This window comes from Vulpes vulpes, chromosome 5 (genome assembly GCF_048418805.1).
Source record: "Vulpes vulpes isolate BD-2025 chromosome 5, VulVul3, whole genome shotgun sequence".
Taxonomy (NCBI): Eukaryota; Metazoa; Chordata; class Mammalia; order Carnivora; family Canidae; genus Vulpes; species Vulpes vulpes.
Genome location: NC_132784.1, coordinates 106761065 through 106779061, shown reverse-complemented (window position 1 = coordinate 106779061; position 17997 = coordinate 106761065). Strand labels below are relative to the sequence as shown.

The following is a 17997-nucleotide window of genomic DNA, read 5'->3' as shown; positions in this document are numbered from 1 at the left end:
AGAGTTAAGCATCTCTTATAGTTTACCTTCCTCTCTGTTTTCATCTTATTTTATTTTTCCTTCCCTTCCCCTGTGTTCATCTGTTTTGTTTCTTAAATTCCACATATGAATGAGATCATATGGTTATTGTCTTTCTCTGACTGATTTATTTCGCTTAGCACAGTTACCCTCTAGTTCCATCCACATCGCTGCAAATGGCAAGATTCCATTCTCCTGGATGGCTGAGTAAGCAGGGGAGAAATTCTACTCTCCCACATGGATGTGACCGTCCTTAGCTGTCTCCCCCTCACCAATAGTTGAGCTGGTCCCTTGGTAAGCAACAGCTCACCCTTGACACCCCTCCTCCCTGGTTTCTGACCATGTGGTTGCCCCAGATGGAGAGACAAGAGATAAGGTATGAAGGTGAATTTTTCAAGGTGGGTCACTCACAGGTCTCTAGTCTGGGGAAGGATCTCCAAAGACCACCCTGTCCGGGTGATCCTCTGTGATTCTCTGTGATCCTGTCATGACAATTCAAGTCCCATAAGGAAGGGAAGAGAGCATCCCCCAGTAGCCATGCTCACAGAACATGCAACCGCCCCTATGCATTCACTCACTCCAGAACTCTTACCTTTCCACTCAAAAAAGTATGCACCTCACAGGATGGTTTTGTTTTTGTTTTGTTTTGTTTTGTTTTGACTTTTTATTCTAAGTATAAAGGGCATTCAGAAAAGTATACAAGTCACAAGCTCAATAGGGTTTCACTAAATGGATACCCTGAGATCATCAGTCACCAGATCTATAACAGAGTAACCCCCACAACCCCTAGGCCTGGCTGCCCCACCTCCTCCCAACCCTGAGCCCCCCAGCCACTGTCCTGACTTCCAACTCCACACATCAGTTTGCCTCATGGGGTTTCCTTTGAAGAAGCTGGATTCCAGAGATGCACAGAAAGGATTTTATTTTCAATCAACAATATCTGGGAGGTGGAAGGGCTTGTCAAACCTGATCTGGGTGTTGTATTTTATTCCCAACCCTCAAGATTCCTAACTCCTTAACGCCACATAAACTGTGAGGAATTTTAGGGAAAAAGCAATCTTAGTGAGCAACCCAGCAGCGGGCAGGGGGCCAAGCAGGGAGGAAAGGAGAACGAGATACAAGGAAGGCATTATGAAGAGATAGGGGCCTTGAGAGAAAAGTGTTCCAACCACTCCCACCAGCTTTCAGCCCATCTTTGCTTTCTCCAATTGTTTTCTCTGTTTCTAGAGACACTGTTTTCAGCAAAGCCACACCCCACCTCTTTGCTTGAAACAAGCGTTGAAAACAGAATTGTAACATGAGCCACATATGCAATTTTTTAACGATGTATTTATTTATTATTCGAGAGAGAGGGAGAGAGAGAGCACATGCAAGCCAGGGGAGGGGCCGAAGGAGAGAGAGAGAGAATTTCCAGCAGACTCCCCCACTGATCATGGAGCCTGACGAGGGGGCCAGATCCCAACACCCTGAGATCGTGACCTGAACCAAAATCAAGAGTGGGATGCTCAACTGACTGAGCCACTCAAGCACCCCCTCAATTTGTTAGGTGGTAAGATACACATCACATAAAATTTATCATTAGTGACGTTCAGGACAGTCATAATATTATGCAACCACTACCACTGTCTACCCAGAACGTGTTTATTACCCCAAAGGGATATTTGTACCCACTCAGCAACCACTCTCCTTTCTCAAAACGATGTTTGGATGCCACCAAGTAGGCGATGATGCCTTAACTCTGTGTGTGTTGTACAGGCCCAAGGGCCTCTCTGTCCTTGTCAAGGGGAATGCTAACCTTCTTTCCTTCATACAGCATCTACATATGTAATTTTAAATTTTCTAGTAGCAGGATGCCTGGCTGACTCTGTCAGTAGAGCATTCAACTCTTGATCTCAAGGTTGTGAGTTCAAGCCCCACATTGGGTGCAGAGATGACTTAAGGAAATAAAAATAAATAAATAAAAATAAATAAATAAATAAATAAATAAATAAAGTTTTTAGTAGCCTCATTAAAAAGAAACAGATGAAGGCCATCTGGTGGCTCAGTGGTTGAGTATCTGCCTTTGGCTCAGGTCATGATCCCAGGGTCCTGGGATCGAGTCCCACATCAGGCTCCTTGCAGGGAGCCTGCTTATCCCTCTACCTATGTCTCTGCCTCTCTCTGGGTGTCTCTTATGAATAAATAGAATCTTAAACAAAAAAGAAACAGATTGGGGCGGCCCCGGTAGTGCAGCAGTTTAGCGCCACCTGCAACCCAGGGTGTGATCCTGGAGACCAGGGATCGAGTCCCACATCAGGCTCCCTGCATGGAGCCTGCTTCTCCTTCTGCCTGTGTCTTTGCCTCTCTCTGTGTCTCTCATGAATAAATAAATAAAATATTTTAAAAAAAGAAACAGATGAAATTAATTCTAATAATTTACTTGACCTTATTTATCCAAACTGTTATCATTTCAACACATAGTCTTTATAAAAATGATTGCAGAAATACCCTACACTCTTTCATTTTTACCAAGTCTTTGACATCTTGTATGTATCTTACACATACAGCATATCTCAATTTGGACTGGGCACATGTCAGTGACCCCAAATGGCTACCATCTTGGACAGTGTAGCTCTAAATAATTTGTAGAATGCCATTAAATATCATAACTCATCTTTGTAAAAGGTGATTATTAAATACACAAATGTTCTGAAGCTGTAGTTTTATTTTTCGTATAAATGTATTATCTTAATTATAAAAGAACAATATTATTTGGAAACTCTAGAAAGAAAAACTGCCCATCAGTGCCAACCCAAGAAACACTGTCATCACTTTCTAACCCTCCCTATGTTGACTTCTTGGTGGCTTTTTCCTCGTGATTGTGTACACCGTTCAGAGGCATTACCACTGGGTTGGGGTGCGAAATGAAAGCCAACCTGACCACTGTCCACAGGCGAACGTGGAGCTTTCCACAGGATCATGATTATCTGTCATTACTCAGGGCTGGCTGACAACCTTCCAGTTGCTCTAACAAAGCTAGAGACAACAGAGGCCTAACCTAGAAACTTGGACTTGAATTTCAAAATTCCTCCCAACCTCCAGATTTCTATGGCTTTTTCTCTCCCACACGTTTGAACCTAAGTTTGAAAACATGACCTGGGTAATGAGGAGGTTGGTGAACTAGTTTGTGTCTAAGAGCCCTTCCAACCCAAACATTCCAGGGTACTCGGATGCCATTCATCTTCTCCGCCCGACAGGCACACATGGACACACACACACATACACACACAGAGCCTGGGTCACCAATTCGACCCCAGAAAATAGCCTGCAAAGAAGTAAGAACACCTCTACTCAACCTCCCTAACTCACTGTGAAAACGGAGATCTAAACAGAAGCACTATTAGATGGCATCTGTGCTCAGAAAGAAGAAAACCTAGCAGAAGCCAATCTCAAGATCCAAGAATGTAAAAACATTTTTTTAAGATTCCCAGAAGCTTCATGCCATAATGCCCTAAGTTAGGAAAAAAATGTGCTATTTCATATGTTTATAACAACATCTGATTTAATATTATACAGTTTTGCTTAGTCACAAACCAGAACAAATACTTTCAGATTTATTACATCCTTCTATTCAGAGACTTAAGTAATCATAGTTAATAATGCAGCCATTCCACAGCCCAAGGAAAAAGCTTTATAATTTGGGGGGGGGGGACCAAAGATTCCTAAGAGGCAGGTTATTTTCAAGAAGGATTTAAGGTTTTAGAGCTCTCAATGAAGCTTGAAATTCATCTTTTCCAGTTCACGTGGAGTTTCCTCTGAAGCTTGGCTGGGAGGTAGAAAGAGAGAAAAACCAGTAGGCTCACAGCATCTCCCTGTGCCCTTAGAGAATGTAGCAATTACTCATCAGCATTCCTAATCCTCACCTTGTCTTCAAATATTTTTTTAAACCATACCATCGGCTCCCATACTCTTTACACTGTTAATGCTATATTTGGGGCCTCCTCCTTATTTGTTGATTCATTGAAAGGCACTAATTGATTAAAAAAAAAGAAGCAAATATTCTTACAAAACATACTTTCTCGTTTACTCCCCCATGCATCCATGTACACACAGGCAATACTGAAGCCCCAAGCATTGCCCCTTCCTGGTAAATTAATTCAGGATGAGTTAATGATGTAGCAGTTAACTCGGTTGCTTGGAGGCTCAGGCTGTAGGTTTGGTGCCTTCCGAGATCCTCTCTCTTTCAGGGCCACTGCATCCAGAAGGGGGTCCTAGGGTACCCTGAGGGCTAGAAGGGCCTCTGTGTGTTTGCATCAGTGTAAACCATCATCCAAGTCTGTGTCACCATTAAGGAGCACACCCACATTAAAGTGGGGTGAGGATTGTGAGAACTTGGTCTACAGAAAACAGATAAGAGTTTAGAACATTTGGGTCTTTATAAAAATGTGAATCCCTAGCCCCACTGCGGACCCCAATCGGCCTCTCTGGGTGTCAGCTACAAGAATATCAACTTTAATCAAGGTTCCCACGTGAGTTACATACACACTAGAGCTTATGGACACTGATCCTAAAGGTCCCTTCATGAAGTCATAAAGCAGATGTTTCAAAACAAGATTCTGGGATTAAGCCAGTGTCCAGTTGCAGATACCACCCTTCTTTGCAAGTATTCTTGCTAACAGATTCTTTAGGAGCACATTATTTGAAGCCAGAAGCCTTGGGTTCTAATTCTAGCCCTTCACCTACAACACAGGCAAGTTAGTTCATCTCTTCCAAGCTCACTGACAGGACTTAGGCAATTAGATACGTGTGACTATGACACCAAAGCAGCTTACCAAAAGCTTTCACATCCATCCAACCTCCCTGGGTTGCCAGAAGATCAAAGAGTGAACGCGGGCAACAGTGTTCTGCAGACTTCATGACATGCTACAAATGTGAAGGCATAATGAGAATGTGGATGTGGTTTTAGATCAAAGACAAATCCTCTTGTTTTAGATCAAAATATCTATTTTATTACTGATAAAAGTTAGCTTGGAGGATGTGGTTTAGAAATATAGAAGCAATGGAATTTCTCAGGCTGAATCCCAGCATTTGAGTTTCTCCACACAACCTCAGGCAGTACTCGATAGACCCGCAGGCTTCTCCCAACCAGGGCTGGGTCCCAACCAAGCTCATCTCCCAGCTCAAAGAGTCCCAGGACCCTGTTCTTCGAAAATGAACAGAGCCCAAGAAGAAAAGTGGAGGAGGAGGGGCAGAGCTCAACTACTGCTCCCAAATTTGCCACTCGGGTCCCTCCTGAGTAGGACAGTGTGAAGACACAGAGAGGGGCCAAGACGAATTAACATCCTTCATTCCCGTACCTTAGGGTTATGTGCCATTTTAATACTGAAGCAGTTTATTGCTGGGAAGTTACTATCTCTGCCCCAAAATTCCTCAATTGTTTTTGTTCTTGGGACCCCATCGTGTTTACCCATTGTGCCTGTGGTCAACCGGAAGTGGGACAGTATTTTCAGCACCCCCCCCAACACCAGCCACAGCTCCCCTCCAGATCCTCCTGGGCAGGCAGTATGGATTTTTGCCCTCTAAGTTCCTGAGCTAGGTCAGTACAGTACATTACGTTCTTCAAGGCTTCTCTGTAGTCAAGACAAAGCATGTAGACTCTTCTATTTTCCATCTCAATCTATTTCCAGTCTCATCAGCCAATACAACCTATTAGAAATTAGGCAGTGATGGGGCGCCTGGGTGGCTCAGTGGTGGAATGTCTGCCTCTGGCTCAGGTCGTTTTCCCAGGGTCCTGGGATCAAGTTCCACATCAGGCTCCCCACAGGGAGCCTGCTTCTCCCTCTGCCTGTGTCTCTGCCTCTCTCTCTGGGTCTCTCATGAATAAATAAATGACATCTTAAAAAGAAAGAAAGAAATTAGGCAGTGATACCCAATGGTATTATAAAGGCACCCCAACAATAAAACACCAGCAGCCAGATGATCTACATTAGAACTTAACTCCTCTCAAAATATCAAATTATCAGGGACTCCAAAGCTCAAAATGAAATCCCCTTACATGTTAACGTCCAGGGGCGCTGGGGTGGCTCAGTCAGTTGAGCACCCGACTTGATTTCGGCTCAGGTCATGATTTCAGCCAGGGTCATCAGATTGAGCCCTGCATCGGGCTTTGTGCTCAGGGGAGTCTGCTTGAGATTCTTTCTCTCCCTCTGCCCCTCTCCCCACTTGCAAGCTCTCTCTCTAAAACAAATAAATAAAATCTTTAAAAAACCCAAAGAAGTTAAGGTCCAAAAAAGTTAAAACAAAAAAAAAATGAAGTCCAAAGTTAAATTATCTCACCTTCACTCAAAGTTTAAAGTCAGTACATTTCGCTTTCTTATTCTCTTAGTCTCAGCAAGAGTTCTTGATGTTCTGGATGGGGGTGGGGTTCTCTCAGTGATTACAGGCAGGCTATTTCCAGAAAAGGGGCCTTGGAGATTGGATTAAATCAACTCCAAGTCTCTGATGTGCCCCACTTTTTTATCTTTTTTTATTGCTATTTTTTAATTGTGGCAAAATACACATCACTTCGAATTTACTCTCTTAGCCACTTTGAAGTGTATAGGTCAGTGATATTAAATACATTCACACCGCTGTGCAATCATCACGACCATCCATCTCCAGAACTCTTTAAATCCTACAAAACTGGGCAGCCCCGGTGGCGCAGCGGTTTAGCGCTGCCTGCAGCCCAGGGCATGATCCTGGAGACCCTGGATCGAGTCCCACGTCAGGCTCTCTGCATGGAGCCTGCTTCTCCCTCTGCCTGTGTCTCTGCCTCTCTCTCTCTCTCTCTGCATCTCTATGAATAAATAAATAAAATCTTTAAAAAAATAAAAAAAATAAATCCTACAAAACTGAAACTGTGTCCCCGGTAAAGAGTAACACTCCCATTCCTCCTCCCCGGGGTCCCAGAAGCCATCATTCTACTGTCTGCTTCTGAGTCTGTCTGACTATAGTCAGGGAGGTATCTCTTATGATTGGAATCATACAGTATTTGTCCCTTTGTGACTGACTTATTTCACTTAGCATCATGTCTTCAATGCAGCAGCATGGGCCAAAATCTCCTTCCTTTTTAAGGCTGAATAACATTCCATTCTGTACATCTATTACCTCTTGCTTATTCCACTCATCTATCGTCAGACACTTGGGTTGCTTCCCCCTGTTGGCCATCGTGAAGAGTGCTGCTGTGAACCTGGGTGTAATCTAAATGGATCAAAATGTTTAAACCACACAGGAGATTATCAAAAGAACTATCTCCACACCCTCAAATTTAGAAAATAATTCAATCCCCATACCCAGAGAGGATATCGAGGCAAAATCATGATTCCAAAGCCCAACATGTGGTGCTGCCAAAAGCCATAACAGATTCAGAATGGAAAAATTCTTCTTAGAAGATGCTCCTAAGGGAAGAAGCGCAAATGGTTTTATTTGAAGCATTCACCCGTCATTGCCAGGTGATCACAATCCAGAGTTTAATTATGGCACCGTGTTTACCATATTTAGGGGAGACCACCTCACCCTGCAGTCTGCTCTCCCACAGAGTAGCAGTTGAGGCATTGCTGCCTTTAGCACATTGTCATGGTTCAAAATAAGAACACGGCTAAAAGGGATTCTAAACAAGGATTTATTTTCTGCCTGAGAAGCTTAAAATGTGGACACCAACAGCAACGGCCAATGCTTGTGAGCACGGTGTAATGGAGAGGAAGACAAAGGTTCGCCCGGTCCTCCAGTCCATGCCCAGAACACCATCTGCCAGCATATAGATTGCAAAATGTCAGCCACACATCTGTTGAAAAGGGGCTCCTCCTACAGGAAGCGAGCTGGTGGGGCAGGGGGCACTAATATAATTAAAACTTCAAGGCACCGTGTAATACAGGAAAATGTGGTTGAGCAACACATTGCTAAGTCTTGAAATCTTTATTTTGTTTCTTTTCAGAAGCACTGCGAGCATCATGAAAAGAATACAGCTTTAAGAACTAAGCTTCACCCCACCAAGCATTAACGGAGGCCAGAAACTATGTGAACAATCTTACTTGACATCCCCAAGACGTTTATATCTGTCCAAGGAAAAACCAGAGGGGGAAGCATGTTAATTTTCTCAGCCTTTTGATAGCACATATACAAGATCTCTTAGCCCCACAAAAAGCTCCAACTATTCTCTAGAACTTCAAATGCCTTAAAATATAGACTTGCATTTATCTTGGCCACATTAACGAGATCTGTTTGACCAATACATTTATATTTATGATGACTAAGGGCAGATTATGGTTGTTAAAATTTGTCCTTGGGACATGAAAACACTCCTCTGTCATTAATACATTTTGTAATATAAACTATGATGTCAGGTCAACGTAAAGGGTAAAAACGTTCCTAAAGTATGCACACATCATTTTTTAAAGCAATTGAGCCTAATGGAATAACAAAGGTCATCATAACAAACCATTACAGCCTTGGTCTTGGCAACTCTGGCCACAGAAGAATCTCCAAGAAACGATCATCATTCCTCCAATGTTATGGCATCCAGACGACAGGAATGGCTTGCAAATGAGTCATACAGGCTCAGATCCTCAGTAGCTATGTGAGCGCTGGACGATCAATTATTCATGTGTTTACAAAGAGCTTTCCCGGTTGATGTTAACCAGAGCTGCTTGCAGAGAAGAGCTCTCCAGCTGTCCTCGGCCATCCTGGGCCTCCAACTAACAAGCCGCTTTAATTGCTGGGCAAGTCATCTGGAAGGTGCCCCTCCCCTAGGCCAAGTAAACCCCATCCCTTTGAAACTTCATCAGGTGTAAAAATATTAATCAGAAATAATTACGACAATACTTTATTTACAATACTCCCAGCAAATCCCAAAGAGAGACAGAGAGAGAGAGAGAAGTGAGCCTTGACTTCCATCCCACAGGGTACTACCAGAACCGGAGTCTGGAATACCGGTCAGGAATTGGGAGAAGGCATAGAGCAGGAAATGAAGGGAAAGAGTCAGGGGCCGTGGGTTTCATGAGGGAGGTAGGAGGAAGAGCAGTCTAGAATGCTCTGTGGGGGTAGGGGAACATGACCAAGGACCACCAAGGGTGAATAGATTAGGTTGGTCAATAGCCAACATTAGTGAACTTGACCTACCCATCCAAATCAGCCTTGGAAGAAGCTAGATGAGAAGATACTTCTCAGCCCCTTTGGTTACTACAGCCTGTCCAGGAAGACTAATAATGTGATTAGGGCAACTCTTCTTTCTGAGCTAGGCCAAAGAGGACGGGACCAGATGGCTGGTCCCCTATCAGCTTTGTTTTGAGGGAGGACAGGATCACCGTCAAAGCTGCTGCCTGGGCCCTTTCCTCTGCATAGAGTACAGTCAAAGCAGACAAAGGGATACCTCAGGTACACTTCTATTATCCCAATTCCAAGAGCATTTGTTGAATCCTTCGACCAGATTCTTCCTCTTGCTTGAAATTGGGCAACTTCAGACACTATCTTAACTCACTTGTCCATTTCTAAGAAAGTGGTAGAAGCAAACACTGTTCTTGCAAATGTAAGATCGTGGGATAAAGTGAGTATATTTGTATGGGCAGGGGCAATAGGATCCCTGGGGTCGTCCTGCTGAATGTAGTGGGGAGCAATTCTAGTTGACAAGTCACAAGGGAAAGGAAAAGCTAACAGATGGGAAGATAGTGCCCCTCCCTGGTGCGTAAAGCATCCTGGAGAACTAGTGTGGTGCTGTTGTGAGGCCAAGGCTAGAGTCTGTGTCCACCCCCTCAACCCTGATCCACCACCCTATCCACCCATGAATGCAAGTTTGGAAAATGAGTCACAGGAAAGGAATGCATCTCCCCAAGGCCCATGAGAGGAGAGCTGGTCTAAGACGCTCTCGTCACACCTCCTTTTTTAGCCTTTTAAGCCTCAGTCCAGGGACCAGGGATAAGACAAGAGGAAGCATCCCGAGAGGTCTCCTTCATGTGGTTGGGGGCTCTTTTAACTTCTTCAGCCTTCTCATGGGGGCACCACTCCTGCTCATCGTGACTCCTTGCCCCTGGCTGGTGCTCCCTCTAGAGATCTGGGGGTCAGAACACGTTTCTCAGGAGGCCATCAGATATGAGTTTGGGGAAGGACAGTGTTAAACAGAACTCTTCAGTGCAGGTCCCAAGCCTCTAGTGAGTTGCTAGGCCTTTGAAGAAATCCTAAAGAGAGGCCTGAAGGACTACCCAGAGTTATTGGTCCATGGATCTTTTTAAGGCAAAGTTCCAGAATTTCATGGACAAACAAAACCTAGGGAAGTGTAGTGTTAGGGTAGAGCACCAACTCCCTGGTTAGACCTACAAGCGAAGCCTGGTGTGAGAGGTGCTCCAGCCATTTGAGTGACTCTTGACCACCTGCTCTCCACCATCAAGGACTGCTCCAATCTGTGACACTATCGGAATTCTGGGGACACATGCCAGGAGCTCCGGCCTGCCATCACTGTCGGTGACAGCCTCACAGATAGTTTCCCAAAGTCACAAGCTGGCCTGGCCTCCACACACTCTTACCAAATTGGCAGCCTCCAACAAGCACACCTCCTCACCTTGCCCCCACAGCTCTAAGGGCAGAAAGACAGGAGGATCTCTCATTGCCACACAACTGCCGGATTTCCGTCGGGCCTAATCTGATTCTTTTCTGCCCTTGTGTGTAGAAGTCGTTGCTCTGTCTCCTGGTTGTGAAGCTCCAACTTTCTCTGTGGAAAAGCCATGGAAGTGAGCCTTGGAGCAGTCTGCCTGGCGGAGCCTTTCTCACAGTTTTCTTTTCAGGATCTCCAGCTCCTGGTTGGTAACTCTCTGCTGTGATTACAGCACAAAGTTGCCACCCAGAATGAAACACAACACCCATCAAGAGTGGATATTTTGGCTTGACCTCGAATGTCCATCACCCACAAGCTGTAAGACCTTTCTGAGAGTCTGAGACCGTCTATATTCCCGATCCTATATTTCAAGTGGAATTGTGTCCAAATGTTCAATATCCAAAATAAACGAACGAGACATCAGCCCGGCCTTTGGCATGAACCAACTCATTAAATATAAAATAAACACAAGTAAATGGCTTTTAAATCTCGCTGACGGAAAGCTTGGCAACTGCTCTGAGATTCTAGAGGTCATTGGAACTTCTCTGTCCAGACAGGAATCTTCCTCACATTCTGAGGGGCAGAAGGGGACTCTCGACAAATAATGGTGTCCGGGGAACCCCCTCCGCATGACAATGACAGGGTCTGCAGGAAGTATGGCCTTTGACACCGAATGGGTCACCGGGGAAGTCAATGTTACTATTCACAAAGGGTTAGAAATTTGGGTCCAAGGCATTCAGCTGGCCACTGATTACAAATCTCTGGGAACAGCCACCAAACCAACCTTGGGTTTCTCACTGGTGCCTAACCACTGGCCACCCTCAGAGTCAATATTCACACAGTTTCTTAAATCCTGTGTGCATCCTGTCATGGGTTCCCAAAGTCCCATTAGAAACGTGACTCGCTGAACTCTTATTTTTGCTTCAAGTCATCTGTAGTTTCAGCATAAAGTGGATTTATCAGGGAAGGTGATGGGCCAGATCACCCGATTAATCGTTTTCATTCTCCGCTTCACACCATGTGTGCGGAAAACATACTGCGATCATCCGCCAACCAGAAAACATATACGTGTGCACCTGTTAACTTCTAACGTTACCTCAGAGCTCAGCTAGATTCCAATGATTACTATCCTCTTTTATAAACCCGATGTGGAAAATGCACGGCTTTTGGTAAAAAGCATGTTCACTTGACAGCCCGTCAAAGATGGGTGTTCGCCTGGGGAAGCCGTGTGTGAGCAGGTCCATTTGTAAGAGCCCGGGCCCTGGTCAGGCAGCAGAATTATTGCCCGTTCACATCAGTCAGCCTCAGAGTCTGATTTCTGTGCCAAGAAGTTAGTAAGATCTGAAACTAGTCAAAGTAGCTTCCATTTACTTACAGTTTGGGAACATTTTTTCATGATTTGGTCAGCTTCCTAAGAACAAAATGCCAAATGGCTCATCAGATCTTAGAGTTAAATCATTGGATCAGTAGAAAGATTCGATACTGGTTTTTAATGAACTAGAACATGCTTTCCTTTTCTCCTTTGAAAGGTTTTCGGTGGTTTATTTCAGATCACAAAATCACATTGCTTCTCATCCATGGACTCTAAGAACCTTCTCACCCCGAATGTGAAGAGGCGTACCCAGTCATGAGTTGACGGGCCCAGCAAGGATCCTGGAGGGCTTTGTGACAGCACAGCCACCCTTCTGAGAGATTTTAGGAAATAAAATACCTATAACTGAGAAGCAAAGAGCACCTGGAGGGGATACCCCTCACTTCTATAAAAAAAAAAAAAAATTCAGGAATGGAATATTAAAACCCATCGACAGTATTTTTTTCAATCTTTTCCACAGCATGGGCTGAGCTATCAGTCAACACCACTAGGTGGCATGCTCTCCAGTTGGCTTCTTTTTGCTCCTCTGCCAAGGGGGCGCCATCATTTCCCTGGGGGATATTAAAGAGCACCTCAGACAACATGGAACTAGCAGTCTTCCCCTCGCTAGGGCTACTGCCAACTGTCTTATGTTGGAAATTTTTTGGAAAACCAAGATGTATCTGATATTTTGTCTCAAGGTGAGGAAGTTTGTGTCTTGCTTTTCACACGTTCCATATCAGGGTCTGACAGCAACGCTGCTCTCATGAGTTGACTTTCTACCCTAACCTGTCTGCCATTCTCCAACCCAGAAACACCGTGTGCTACGAAGAATCCATCAAATCCTCAGGGACATTGTCTGAGACGCAAGAGGGCCAGATCTTAGCCGTGATCTATGCAAAAGTAACATCTCAAGCGTTTCCTGAAGGTCAGGCTTCTCAAAAGCTAGTCTAGGGCCCAAGGAGAAGAGCGATGTGACACTCTAGGCCTTATTTGGGGAGCTAGTTCATTCCCATCGCATTCTTCCAGAACATTCTTCTCTCTTGCCCACTTTTCCCCTTGCTCTTCTCTTCTCTTTCCCTACAGAGTGGTATTGAGATGAGGGAGGTTAGCCCTCTGGATGGCTAAATGGAAAAGAAGGAAAATGAATCCCACAGTCGTAGTTACACAAGGGATTTTTAGAATTTTGTCTTGTCACTTAAATGACTTACTGAAGTCCTCTTAAGTTATCAAGACTATATTTCTTCACCTTGTGCAAAGACACTGAGGAACACTGAGGCACAAGGACATCCGAAAGACCAAAAACCTGAAGTCACAGACCTAAGGAAAGTGCTGAGGTGTCAGTTCCAGAACTGTGCTTCCAGTGTTGGTGTTTTTGAGGACATTTTTTTAAAGGTATCTGATCTTCCAGGACATGATTCCCATCATTGGCCCAGTAGGTACACAGGGTCTGCCACTTTGATTGCCCCTGGGTTTTCCAGAACAAAATATTGCCCAAAGAGTGGTGACTTTCCATATAGCTTCTGCTCAGAAGGGTCACACAGACGATAACTGCAAGAGTAGGAAGATCACGATGAGTCACAACAGAAGCAAGAGCTCCAACAGCATATGATTCCTTCTCAGCTCAAGTAAATGTCCAACCCCCCAACCCAACAGGGCCGCCCGCCAGGTGGTCCCACTCCAGACAGCGTCATTCCCACCAGAGTCTAACAGAACAACGCCCCCTGGAGTTGTGCGGTGAGTAGTCAGCCCAGGGCACAAACTACCGAAGTGCACCTGATGGCCACACCCCTACATCTTTCCCCCATGGAACATTCCCTTTTTCAGCATGAAGCAATGAGGGACTTGAAATGTTTAGACACACTTTACCACCTTCCTTTTCCCTGGCATCTCTCCTCCTGGCTCTTCCATGTTGGTCACCAGAGCCACCATCCTACCAGTCCCTCAGGCTTGGAACCCTGGAAGCATCTAGTACACCCCTCAGTCTCCACCGCTTGTCCATAGTTGCCAAGTCCTCAGGTCCTTCCTGCACCATATCACTGAATTCGCTTGCTGTTTCTCCCACGGCCACAACCTTGCTTCCAGCACACTCAGACCATTGTCACAACTTCTTGTCCTCTTCACCGGCCTCCTTTCCCCATTCTCCACTCCCCGACTTTTAATTCATTGTTGGTACTACGCCACATTACTTCCTCAGGTTTGCTCTGGTCTTCTCAGGCTTGGGCTCAGGAACTGTCAATGGTTCCCCAGTGCCCAAAAAAGAACATTCCAGCTCTTCAGCGGGGTGTGCAAGCCTCTCTACCTGGCCCAGCAGCTTTTTCCAACCTGTCACCCTCTGCCCCTCCCCTGCACCTGCAGAGCTTTCCCCTAGATTCCTCAATGTCCTCTTGTCTTGCTTCTCATATTACAGGCTCCAAGAGGCCTGTGGGATGCCTCCCTTCCACTCCCCCACATGTTAAAATCCTACCTTCCCTTCAAGGCCTGACTCACATCCCACGATCCGTAGGAGGGAAGCCTGAGACCTCCCTGCCTGCCCCCGGAACGCTCACATGCCTCGGCCTGCAGTCAGGGCACCTGTCTGTCCGTCTGCAAGACAGAGGGTCCCTGGAGAGCAGCAGTTGTGACAAACTTATCCTGCTCACACCCAGCGCTGGGCCCCATGGTCACCAGTGACCCAGAATCACTTGTGGAATGGATAGCTGTGCGGGTGAGTAAAAGCCCCATGAGAACCAGCATGAGGGGGCCTGGGTAGCTCAGTGGTGGAGCATCTGCCTCCAGGGTCCTGGGATCGGGTCCCGCATCAGGCTCCCCACAGGGAGCCTGCTTCTCCTTCTGCCTATGTCTCTGCCTCTGTGTGTGTGTGTCTCATGGATAATGAAATAAAATAAAATCTTTAAATAATTAATTAATTAACTTAAAAAAAAGAACAGCTCTGTCCAACAGATAACACCAGCGGCCCCAGGAAGAGTGCACAGGGGCAGGTGTGTGGGAATGTCATGGCGAGATTCTCCCGATGTCCCCTCCACCTGGGAAAAGTCTTCCTTCAGTTTCTCACTGAGGTTAGCTCCAATTTTACATCATCTTTATATTTAAAACATATCTATAGTAAGTATTGAGTTCATTCTACAGTGCTTTAAAAAGGGGGGGAAAGGGATCCCTGGGTGCTGCAGTGGTTTGGCGCCTGCCTTTGGCCCAGGGCGTGATCCTGGACACCCGGGATCGAGTCCCGCGTCGGGCTCCCAGCATGGAGCCTGCTTCTCCCTCTGCCTGTGTCTCTGCCTCTCTTTCTCTCTCTCTGTGTGTGACTATCATAAATAAAAAAAAAAAAATTTTTAAAAAGGGGGGGGAAGGGGGATCCCTGGGTGGCTCAGCAGTTTAGCGCCTGCCTTTGGCCCAGGGTGCGATCCTGGAGTCCCGGGATCGAGTCCCGCGTCGGGCTCCCAGCATGGAGCCTGCTTCTCCCTCTGCCTGTGTCTCTGCCTCTCTCTCTCTCTAGGTCTATCATAAATAAATAAGTAAATAAATAAATAAATCTTTAAAAAAATAAAAAAGGGGGGAAAAAAGTCTTTTGTGGTGACCTGGGCCTTATTTTGTTCTTCAAATCAGAAATGGGGGATAAGCAACCAGAACAGGAGAGGATCAAATCCAGAGGCTCCTTCCCAGACTCTGGGCTCCCTGCCAGACTGCAGGTGCCCTGCGCGGCCTGCTCACAGCGGCGGGCCTGCAGCCTGGTACACTGCCTGGCATGCTGTGGCCCCTCCAGAAAGGTCGACTGAACGAACAAAGGGGCAATCGAGTGGATGAAAGGCGTGAGCTGCTGCTCCAGGCTGCCCTGCCTCACCCCCAGGACTCCCCGGCTCAGCACTCGGGTCCTCACAATGACCTTGGACCCTGGGAACCCAGGCGCCTGCCCTCACCTGCCTCTCTGGTCACTGTGCAATACCAGTGACATTTTAGGATCTGGGTCCATCAGAGAGTGGCCTCTTCAGGATGGAGCCAGATGGGCTACTTTTATGGCTTGGAATTTCTCCTTTCTGCCAAGTTCTACAGCCTGGGTCCTCGGTTCTGATTATCTCGGGTGGAGGGGGGCGGGTACTGAAAGTGGGACTTTGGTGCCTCTTCTCATACAGGAATCTCCTAATCCTTACAACAGGTGCAGGTGACAACGTGAGTTACCTCCCTTTGCAGGTGAGTCTCGGAGGAGTAACCAGCGTGCCCCAGAGCACAGATCTACGGGGTCAGGCCAGGTCTGGCCACCCTACCCGCAGTCACCATGCTTCCTACCCAGGATGCGATGGATCCCTGGTCACCTATATGCCTTCTGGGTCCATGCACAAACTTGAGAAAAATTGGGCAGTTCAATATTATTCATTCTTGAGGCACCTGGGTGGGCTGAGTCAGTTGAGCGTCTGCCTTTGGCTGGGATCATGATCCTAGGGTGCTGAGATCCAGTCCTGCACCAGGCTCCCTGCTCCGAAGACAGCCTGCTTCTCCCTCTCCCTTTGCCTGCCACTCCCCCTGCTTGTGGGCTCTCTCTCGCTCTCTCTCTCTGTTAATTAAATTTTAAAAATCATTAAAAAATTTATATTATTAATTCTTGTACACAGGGTTTGGCTACTCATAGGTTTCACCTGCCTGTTCCCATCAGCCACTCACATAGACACTCACTCCCCTACCAGGTAACTTGGAGGGGAGGGCCCCTCCCAGCCCAGCCCAGCAAACAGCACAAAGTGAGGCAAGAAAAGTTGGTTTGCAGGAGTGCAGGCTGGGTCACCTGGTCTGCAGGTGGCAGTCCATTTCTCCGCCTAGGAATGGAAAGGGACAACTTTCCATTCCCCACCTCCCTCCCCAGGCCTCCCCCACCTGCAGCTCCCCCTAACACCAGGGCAGGACCATGGGGAGCCCCGTAAGGGAGGTCGGCGGCGGCCCCTTGTGGGGCTGAGCGGTACTGCGAGCGGCCTGGGACCACAGGCACACCTAGCTTTTGTTCAACCCCCTGCACACACGCTGTTTATCTTACCCAGATCCTCTATGATTTTCTTTCTTTTTTCATTTTTTTAAGATTTTATTTATTCATTTGACACAGAAATTTGAGTGCGAGTGAGGGACACGGGCAGAAGGAGAAGGTCAAGCAGACTCCCCAATGAACAGGGAACCCGAAGTGGGGCTGGATCTCAGGACCCCAGGATCATGACCGGAGCCCAAGGCAGACGCTTAACCCACTGAGCTCAACCACTGAGGCACCCAGGTGCTCCTGATTTTTTTCAAATATATATTTTTTGGTTGGGATTAATAAATTACAAACTCATTTAAAAGCTCCTTTCTTGGGGGCAACTGAATGGCTCAGGGGTTTGGTGCCTGCCTTTGGCCCAGGGTGAGATCCTGGAGTCCCGGGATCAAGTCCCACATCGGGCTCCCTGCATGGAGCCTGCTTCTCCCTCTGCCTGTGTCTCTGCCTCTCTCTCTCTCTCTCTCTCTCTCTCTCTCTCTTTCTCTCTCTATGTCTATCATAAATAAATAAAAATAAATCTTTAAAAAAAAAAAAAGCTCTTTTCTTGGGGGCAACTGAGTGGCTCAGGGGTTGAGCGTCTGCCTTTGGCTCAGGTTGGGTCCCAGGGTCCTGAGATCAAGTCTTGTCAGGTTCCCCACAGGGAGCCTGCTTCTCCCTCTGCCTGTGTCTCTGCCTCTGTGTGTGTCTCATGAATAAATAAATCAAATCTTTTTAAAAATAAAAATAGGGCAGCCCGGGTGGCTCAGCGGTTTGGTACTGCCTTCAGCCCAGGGCCTGATCCTGGAGTCCCAGGATCGAGTCCCAAGTCGGGCTCCCTGCATGGAGCCTGCTTCTCCTTCTGCCTATGTCTCTGCCTCTGTGTGTGTGTGTCTCATGAATAAATAAATAAAATATTTTTAAAAATAGAAATAAAAAAATAAAAGCTCCTTTCTTGGGGTACCTGGAAGCCTCAGTCAGTTAAGCATCTGCCTTTGGCTCAAGTCATGATCTCAGAGTCCTGGGCTTGAGCCCTGTGTT

General features: G+C 46.5%; 1 protein-coding gene and 1 non-coding gene across 5 annotated transcripts in view; both read right to left on the bottom strand.

Annotated features, from left to right (window-relative positions):
- Window positions 1-923: 923 nt before the first annotated feature.
- MTARC1 (mitochondrial amidoxime reducing component 1) overlaps window positions 924-17997 on the bottom strand; it is a 40815-nt gene continuing 23741 nt past the window's right edge. The window contains exons 7-8 of one of the 4 annotated variants that reach the window (XR_012001800.1): window positions 4830-4920; window positions 924-4394 (exon numbers count right to left, since the gene is read on the bottom strand). Coding sequence is in view for 2 of the 4 variants with exons in the window: in XM_072759566.1 (XP_072615667.1) it covers window positions 13394-13520 (127 nt within the window). In the remaining 2 variants the exon portion in view is untranslated. Of the gene's footprint in view, window positions 4921-7643; window positions 13521-17997 lie in introns of those variants that run through there. The other 3 variants (XR_012001801.1, XM_072759568.1, XM_072759566.1) reach the window with 3 other exon arrangements.
- On the bottom strand, window positions 1710-1834 carry LOC112914627 (U6atac minor spliceosomal RNA). The gene has a single exon (XR_003233900.1). It is a non-coding gene; the product is annotated as a U6atac minor spliceosomal RNA (small nuclear RNA).